At 50.1% G+C, this 8,722-nt stretch overlaps 1 protein-coding gene across 2 annotated transcripts in view; it reads left to right on the top strand.

Moving 5' to 3' along the window:
- Positions 1 to 8,722, top strand: part of GTF2IRD1 (GTF2I repeat domain containing 1) — a 73,404-nt gene that overhangs the window by 29,873 nt on the left and 34,809 nt on the right. Inside the window, exons 15-18 of one of the 2 annotated variants that reach the window (XM_025051514.1) lie at positions 526 to 591; positions 1,501 to 1,684; positions 7,641 to 7,690; positions 7,916 to 7,972. In XM_025051514.1, the coding sequence (XP_024907282.1) occupies positions 526 to 591; positions 1,501 to 1,684; positions 7,641 to 7,690; positions 7,916 to 7,972 (357 nt within the window). The remainder of the gene's footprint in view (positions 1 to 525; positions 592 to 1,500; positions 1,685 to 7,640; positions 7,691 to 7,915; positions 7,973 to 8,722) is intronic. The other variant, XM_006918537.3, reaches the window with a different exon arrangement.

Raw genomic sequence — 8,722 nt, 5'->3', positions numbered from 1 at the left:
GAAGGGAGAGCAAGGTGAGGATGGGTCTGTTTCATCTTGGGAGTATCTACCCCTGGAATGGAATGAGTGAGTGTCAAAGGAGAGAAGTTTTACTTTCCCAGACCCAGCCTGCCAGGGCTAGGGAACCATGAAGTGTTAACAAAAGTCCACTGGCACCTGGTGGCAGCATACTCAATTTTCAGGCTTAATATTTACTAGTTAAATCACTGAGCTGGTCTGGAGTAACACTTACCTAGAAAGGCCCACGGTCATTCTTAGGCCACAAAACCTTCCAGATCTCCACTCAGGCCTGATGATGCCCTAGACCAGATTTCACAAGCAGGTATTTGAGCCCAGGAATTCCAGACCTGTCTGGGAATGCCATTTCTGAGGGAAGAAGTTACCTGCCACCACCACTCCTGGCCTTCCCCATTCCAAGGTCCCACCACAGGGTCACTATTACTGCTGGCAGAGCTGGGACATGAGCTGGGAAGCAGGGCGCCGCTGCCCCTGGGGTAGCTCAGCAGGCTACTTTTTGCCTTTCAGACAGCCATGGTGATGTGATCCGGCCTCTGCGGAAGCAGGTGGAGCTGCTGTTCAACACACGATACGGTGAGCAAGGAGCTGGACGGGCATGTCCTGGCCCTTCCATCCCAGCTGCTCCCTGCTCAGGAGCAAGGGAGGGCACCCAGGGAGACTGACGCACTGCCAGAAAACCTGACCCCTGGAATGCTGCACCCCAGCCTCCGCGGTCAGCACATTGACACTCATGTCTGCCTCTGTCCTCATGGACACCCTCATTCAGGGTCCTCAGAAGGACACATATGTAGCAAGAACTTTCCTACCGAAGAGACCAGGAGAGAAAATGGAGAGACAGGAGAGAAAGCTATTCTTTATTAAGGGCCTGTGGTTTGCCAGGCACTGGCTAAGTGCTTCACACAAGTTTGCTCATCCCATCTCACAAAACCCCTGTGACCTAATACCCATTTTACAGATCAGGAAAATGAGGCCTGGTGAAGTGGCATGGCTTATCTGAGGCCCCACTAGTGAGTGGCAGCACTTGGCCTGGGCCTCAGATCTGTCTTCTTCCCAGGGCGTGTAGTTGGGCACAGAGAGTTTTGGGGTTCTTTGTGGTGTTGGGGGACCCTCTGGAGGGCCTTTCTGATAACGGGGACACATGGACTTGAGTGGAGCTGACACCATGTCTCACCAGCCGTCAGTGGTTTCTCCTTCAGTGCCTTGGTTTGAGGGCACGGAATGAACATGAGTTTGGGGTTCACATCTTCCAGCTCTGGGGCTCTGGGACCTGAGATGACTCACATCCTCTCTATGCTCCAGGTCTCTTACCTAGAGACTATGGGTAACAGTACTCACCTCTCAGGGAGGTTGGGAAGGTTTGACTAAGTGCTGACTCTGAAAGGGCTCTCTGGCATCTGTGGCCCCCTGCACAGACAGGAGGTGGGAGTTGAGGCTGGTGGCCCCATAGCTCTGGGTGGCCCTACAGCAGCTGTGTTTCTGCAGCCAAGGCCATTGGCATCTCGGAGCCTGTCAAGGTGCCCTACTCCAAGTTCCTGATGTACCCAGAGGAGCTGTTTGTGGTGGGGCTGCCTGAAGGCATCTCCCTCCGCAGGCCCAACTGCTTCGGGATCGCCAAGCTCCGGAAGATCCTGGAGGCCAGCAACAGCATCCAGTTTGTCATCAAGAGGTAAGGCCTAACCAGATCCACGGGCCTCCAGGCTTGTCCAGCGCCCAAGAGCAATGCCAAATTGCCATCTTCCTCTTCAGATTGAGGCAGGATTTTGTTTTGTTTTGATTTTAAACAACAGGTGTTAGGTTTGGGCACAGTTGGATGGGCACAAGGTTGTCTAGGCCCAATCCAGGCCTCCCAGACCTGAAGCAACCAGACTGACAACCCTCTCAGTTTCCGGTTTGCCAACATGTGAAATGGGAATGTGCCCACCGGCTTGCTCTGCTAGACCATTCTGAGCCTCTGCTGGGTAGATGTGTTCGTGTCCTGGGCCAGGGGCATCAGAGCATTGCTGAGGGCAATGTCCCTAGACCATTCTGAGCCTCTGCTGGGTAGATGTGTTGGTGTCCTGGGCCAGGGGCATCAGACAGAGCATTGCTGAGGGCAATGTCTCATTATCCCTGGATTGGAAAAGATGGTGGCATTTCTAGGCCCTTTTTGTTTCTTTGGGCATCTCAGTTTTGTCAGTGAAGACCCAATAGAGCTATGTGCCCAACTTGGCTATAAAGTAAGTCCCTCTGGAGGAGGAGGAGGCAGCTATTAATTTTTAAGAGGGGGAGGAACTTGCGTAACCTGTTTTGTGTTTGTTGCTTCTGTGTGTTACTGTCATATCTTGTAAATTTAGGTTTGGTTTGGTTGAAAGTAGCAAGAAAAGGAGACAAAGGTTTGTTTCCTAGAGGAGTAGATAGCTCCCAAGTTAAGAAATTCAGTGTTCACACCCAGAGTGGCAGGCTGGTGATGGAGTGAGGGACAGGGGCTGTCCTATGGGGTCTGGTTTGTACCAGGAGGAGTAGGGAAGGTGGTGCTCCAGGAGATGCAAATAGTGGTTACCTCGTTCCTTCCTTCAGCAAATGCATCTTGAGTGCCAGCCATGTGCCAGGCTATGATACAACAGCAGGTGCCACTGAGTGCTGCCCTTGAGTTGGCCAGTCTCACCAAATAAAGTCACAATATAATGTCAGGTCGAGATAAGTGCTAGAATGCAGAGTAAGGGGGCAGAGAGGGAACCTGTCTCAGGAGACCCAGTGAAGCAAGCCATGCCAATATTTGGTGGAAGAGTGTTCAGGCAGAGGGAACATCAGGTACAGAGCCCCTGAGGCAGGGACGTGCTTGTGTGTTTGAAGACTAGGAAGGTGCAGCATGGCTGGTGTAGAGTGAGTAAGGGAAGAATGGTGAGTGGTGAGGCCCAAGAGACAGCAGGGGCCAGATTACACAGGGTTTTGGGCTGGCTTAAAGAGTTTTGATTTTATTTCAAACTCAATGAGTACTCACTGGAAGATTTTAAAGAGGGTATGACATGATCTGGTCTATTTTTTTATTTTTAATTTTTCCAGTTGTGAGGCAGAAGTAACAAAAATACTGCTGAGAAGGGTAAGGCTGGGGGAGACGGGCAGAGGCAGAAGCACGGACCAGTAAGGAGGCTATATTCTGGCCCACGGAACAGAGCAGCAGCTTGGTCTGGGTGAAGGTAGGGTGGGAGTGGTGAAAGTTGTCAGATTCAGGCAATGATTTGAAGATGAGGCTGGTAGAATATGCTGATATATTGGATGCGGGGTGTGCGAGGAAGAGGCCTGAACAACCAGGCTGGTGGGGATGCCATTTTCTGAGATGGAGACGTGAGGATGGAGGCTGCACCCGACTTGGGGCTGATGTGTGTTAGGTTTAAGACGTGTCAGGCCTTCCGGGGAGGGATGGTAGATGGACATCAGGACTTAGAGTCCCAATGCTCGGGAGAGGTCAGGGTGTGGACAGAACAGTAGGAGCTGTCAGCATTCAGGAGGGATATAGCACATGGGGGTTGCTTGCCACGTCCATCTCTCCAAACCCAGAACTGGAAGCTCTTGGGCAGCTCAAAGGCGGGAGCCAAATCAACAACAAATCCTCATGAACTGACCTTTCTCATTGTTTACCTGCAGAGACGGCCTCTCCCCTTGCTCCTGAGCATTTTTAAATGCTATTTTATATTTAGGAAAGGAGTCACATGAGCCCAGTGTCTCTGTGGCAAACCCGAGAGACAGTCTCCTGGGTCTCAGTCCAGTTACTCCCTGTGACCCTGGGCAGATTGCTCAGGGTGTTAAATGAGGTGCACTGTACCAAATCACAGAGTAACAGTAGAGAGCAAGGCTTGCAAAGAACTTGGCATACTGTAAGGAATCAGTCAAGATGTGGTTTTTTTAATGTCAGGGTTTTTAAAAAACCCTTAGGAAGTTTAATTTACATTCAGTAAAATTTGCCCTTTTTAAATGTGCAGCTCTTTGAACTTTGACAAACTCATATAGCCATATAAACCGCCGCCACAATCGAGATACAAAGCAGTCTCCAAAAACTTCCTGTGCCCCCTTCGTTGGCACCTCTGGCAACCACTGATCAATGTTTCGTCATCATTTTGCCTTTTTCAGAAAGTCCCATAAATGGAACGATGCGGTGTACGGCCTTTGGTGTCTGGGTTCTTCCATTTAGCTTTCGAGATTCATCCATGTGGTTGCCTGGATGAGGAGTTCATTTCTTTAAAAATATATCAGTTTTAAAAAGTTAGTTTAACTCCAGTTTCCTGAAAGCCAAGTGAAGAAACTGATTCAAGTGGGAGAGAGCGATTAACCTTGTTGGATGTCACAAGCAAGGAGGGCAGTGGGACTAAAGACTGGTCGGGGTGATTTTAAGAGATGATCGAAGGAGGGAGAGTGAACACCTGAGTGTGTTTTGTTATTCCTCATTTTAAAAAGTAACAAAAATACAGCTGAGACTATTAAGTGAAAAATAGCCATTTCTCATCAATCTTTTAAAAAAGGATACATTTTAGGGATAATATAAGTGTTCTAGAATTAGAAGTATGGCTGCATAAAAACTTTGAATATCTTAAAATCCACTGATTGGTATAGTTTAAAAGTGGATTTTATTTACGGTGTGTGAATTACATCTCAGTGAAGCATATATATATATATATATATATGTCTTATATGTGTATGTATATTTGTATATATGTATATATATGGGTATATGTTATTGTGCTGGGGCTGCCATAACAGAGTACTACTGACTAGGTGGCTTAAACAGCAGAAATTTATTTCTCACAGTTCTGGAGGCTAGAAGTTAAAATCAAAGTGTTGGCGGATGTGCTTTCTCCTGAGGCCTTTCTCCTTGGTTTGCAGACGGCCATCTCCTCACCGTGTCTCAAGCAGTCTTTTCTCTGTGTGCTCACTTCCCCAGTGTCTCTCTCTGCATGACCTAATCTCTTATAAGGACGCCAGTCAGATGGATTAGGGCCCATCTTAAAGTCCTTATTTAAATTTCATCACCTCTTTAAAGACTATCTTCAAATACAGTCACTTTCTGAGGTTCTGAGATTAGGGCATCACCTATGAAATTTGGAGGAACAAAAGTCAACTCATAAAAATATCTATGTTTTTATATATGACAAATCATCACCTGCAGGAGACATCAGTAATTGATTGACACTCATCCTGCCTGAACCTGACCTCTACATCCTTCTAAACAATACTCCAGACAACCACTACCAGTCAATGAGAGTTGGCACAAAATGAAGTTAAACTTTCTAAACCTTTGGTCAGAAAACATTCTTAACTGAAATCCTTGAATTTGTATGCAGAATTTTCATATTTTGTGCATTCTTCTGGATAGAAATTTGTTTTTGTTAAATTCTCCAAAATTAAAAACCCTTAGGAAATTTAAAACCATGAGTGGACTTTCATCATGGGAGACTGAGGTCCAGGAAAGTAGTGGCGGAAGGTTCTGTCTGATCGTAGTGCTGCAGTGCAGTTCTGATGCTCACCACCTGGGAGTTAGCAGACCCCATAGGTTTGGGGCACAGGCTCCAGGAAGACCTCCCCCACTTCACATACCAGCCCCAAGTTCGAGGGGCCCTAGGCTACCTTCACTTCCAAACAACTGGCTTCAAATTCAGGACTTCCCATGATTCCTCTAAGTTTAGTAATTAGCTAGAACAACTCATATGGTTAGGCTATATTACAATTACAGTTTTATATAAAGAATGCAAATCAAGACCAGCCAATTGAAGAGACACAAAGGATGAAGTCTGGGAGGGTACCAACACAGAGCTTCCACACCTTCTCCCTGTGAAATCAGGGCACATGACCCTACCAGCACAGCACATTGATTGTCCACCAACCAAGCAGCTCCACCGAGCTTCAGTATCCACAGTTTTTATTGGCGTGCATTACTTTAGCTTGGTTGGATTATTAGCCTTATGATTGAACTCAGTCTCCAGGCTCTCCCCTCCGTAGAAGTTGGGAGGTTGGGCTGATGTCAGATGGCTCAAAGCTCCAGTCCTCGAATCACATCGTCGTTCTTCCTTAATCCTGAGTTATCACGTTAGCATAAATGTAGGTATGATCCAGGGGGCCCACAATGACTAACAAAGACACTCCTGTCACTCGAGAAATTCCAAAGATTTGGAGGGACAAAGACCAGCAAGCTCTTTATACCGCACTGATTCTAAATGCCTCATTTTTAGTGCACCTTTGTCCAGCTAGAGCAGGCTGGCTGGGGGGGTAGGGGGCAGGGGAAAGGCCTGGGGTCGGTGGCAGTCTGAGTACACTGGGAAGGTCACGCTGGCCAGAGGAAGACCGACAGGGCTTGGTAGAGGGGGACTGGCAGCAGAACCACTTATTCAAATCTGAAGGGAAGGGATGCTGGACCAGAGTTCAGTGTGAGGATGGGTCTGTAGTGAGGCTGCTGCAGAGGTGATGAACTCTCTGTCACAGGCATGGCCAAGCAGCGATACAGAAACCCTACCCTGACTGGGAGTAAGGCTCTCAGGGCACCCCACCCCCAGGTCAGGTGGCCAGTGGATGAGGATTTGGTGCCTGTTCTGGCATCAGGCATCTGGGCATCAACTCCATGCCTGGCACAGAACTAGGCTCCCGGGGCAGGCGAAGAAGGAGGCATAGCCCTGCCTTGGACCACAGTCTCAAGAATTGAAAAGGCCTCAGACTGCAGTCAGAGCCCCCACCGTTACCTCTCCCTTCTCCTTATGGAAATTGAGGCTCAGAAAGAAGAATGATGTCCGTACAGTCACCTTTGAGCATCTGATCAGGGCTCCTGACTCAAGCCAAAGTGCTTTCCTTGTTCCTCTGTCGCCTCCACAAACTTGGATTTATAAGGCCTGCTCCTCTCTGTTTGAGCCAAAGCAGGGTTGTTATTTCATTCATCTGAGGAAACAGAGGCCCAGGGTAGGGAGAGGCTGTCCCTTTGGAAAGGCTATGGGTGAGGAGGAGAGGGCCACCTAAATTGCAACTCTGCCCTTCAAATTGTGTGGTCTCGGGCATGCGACTCACCTTCCCGATGCCTCAGTCTCCTCATCCTGAGAATGAGATATTGGAAACAATATCTATGTCAAGGACATTGGGCAGGTTGCCTCATGTCTGGGAAGGGCTTTGTGGGGTCTAAAGTGTAAAGCTGGGCCTAACACCCAAGGCCCCTTTCTCCTAAGTGAATTGACAGCTCTCAGGTATCAGCCAGAAACCTCGGGCCTCCCCTGCATCTCTGAGAACTTCCCACATAGACAGGCCTCATGGCTTCTACACTTAACAGTATCTCTGTGGGGAGTTCCCCAGATCATGTGCTTTGACCCTGGATAGTGAAGTCATACAGTGACTTGGAACTGAGAGTGAGGGTGTCAGCCCCACCAGGCCAGAACCAGGCTGGTCTCACTCCCAGCTGAATGCTCAGCCCAGCACAGCCCCCCAAGATCTCACACTGTGGGTCAGTCAGCAGGACAGCTGCAGGGGGCTGGGGACAGGGACTCCAGACCTGGATTGTCAGAGCCAGGAGGGCCCATAGCACAGATGTATAGACTGAGGCCCAGAAAGGAGGGCTGTGCAGAATGAGGGAAGCCTGGAGGGACCTTGGTGATAGCCCCACTTGTGTTTTCCAGGCCCGAGCTGCTCACCGAGGGAGTCAAAGAGCCCATCACGGACAGCCAAGGTACCCTGCACAGGGTCACGGGCCGAGGCGTAGGCTGGGCATGGGAGGGGTCCCAGGCCTCTGCCACCTCCCCTCCTTCTGCTTCCTCTGTCCTGGTCCTGTCCTCCCCTGGCATTCTCCCACTGCCCTCCTCATTGGGTTTGCCCCAACCGGTTGCCACCTTTGTCCCTGAGTCTCAAGAGCTAGCCGCCTGCTCACCCTGGCTTCTCTCCCCCCCGCCCCCAGAGAGGGATTCCGGGGACCCTTTTGTGGACGAGAGCCTGAAGAGACAGGGCTTTCAAGGTAAGGTTGCAGTTCAGGATGGGGTCAGCTGTCCCATTGCCATGACCTTGACCTGGTTTGGGTTTGGAGGAGTGGGGCTGTTTACAACCTCTGGGTCTGGGGGGCCAAGTGAGATGGGCTGGCAGCTAGGACAGGGCTGTAGCCTGCCAGCTCTGAGTGAGAGGCTCCACAGGAGTGCTGGGTTGTGGGGGGTGACAGGGCAGAGGATGCAGGAGTCACCCACTGTCCATCTGGGGAGGCAGCTGACCTGCCCACTGCATATGAGGCAGTCAGCTGTGCTCTTACTGCTTTGAAATCAGAGGAAGGGGAGGTCTTCAAGGGCAAGGAGTGCTCCCTAGAGGAGGGGAACTGCAGCTGGGCTGAGAAGGGATGAGAAGGAGTGAGTGTGGAGGGAGAGGGGTGGAAAAAGCAGGGAAGCTTGAGTAAAGGCATGGAATGCAGACCATACATGAGAAACAGAAGCAGGAAGGGGCCAGGCTCCGAGGGGAGGTGCTCTTTGTCTCCCATCTGTAGGGGTGCAGTATCACTTCTCAGCCTTTTGGTTGAGATTAAGCATCAGTGAGCGGGCACAGAATACCCATCCATGAGCCTGTTGGGGCAGCTCTGGGTGTGGCATTCCCCAGGTGGGCCCTGGGTGGTCACTGTGGCTCTAAGGAGAAAATGAGTCAGTGAGACCAGTGCCAAGAAGGGCCAGCCCTGGCAGTGGCGGAGCCTCAAGAGATAGGACCCAAGATTACTCAGCCTAGTCTC

The sequence above is a fragment of the Pteropus alecto genome, unplaced genomic scaffold (assembly GCF_000325575.1).
Source record: "Pteropus alecto unplaced genomic scaffold, ASM32557v1 scaffold68, whole genome shotgun sequence".
Classification (NCBI taxonomy): Eukaryota; Metazoa; Chordata; class Mammalia; order Chiroptera; family Pteropodidae; genus Pteropus; species Pteropus alecto.
The sequence above is the reverse complement of the archived record's forward strand: the minus strand, read 5'-3'. Positions and strand labels throughout refer to the sequence as shown.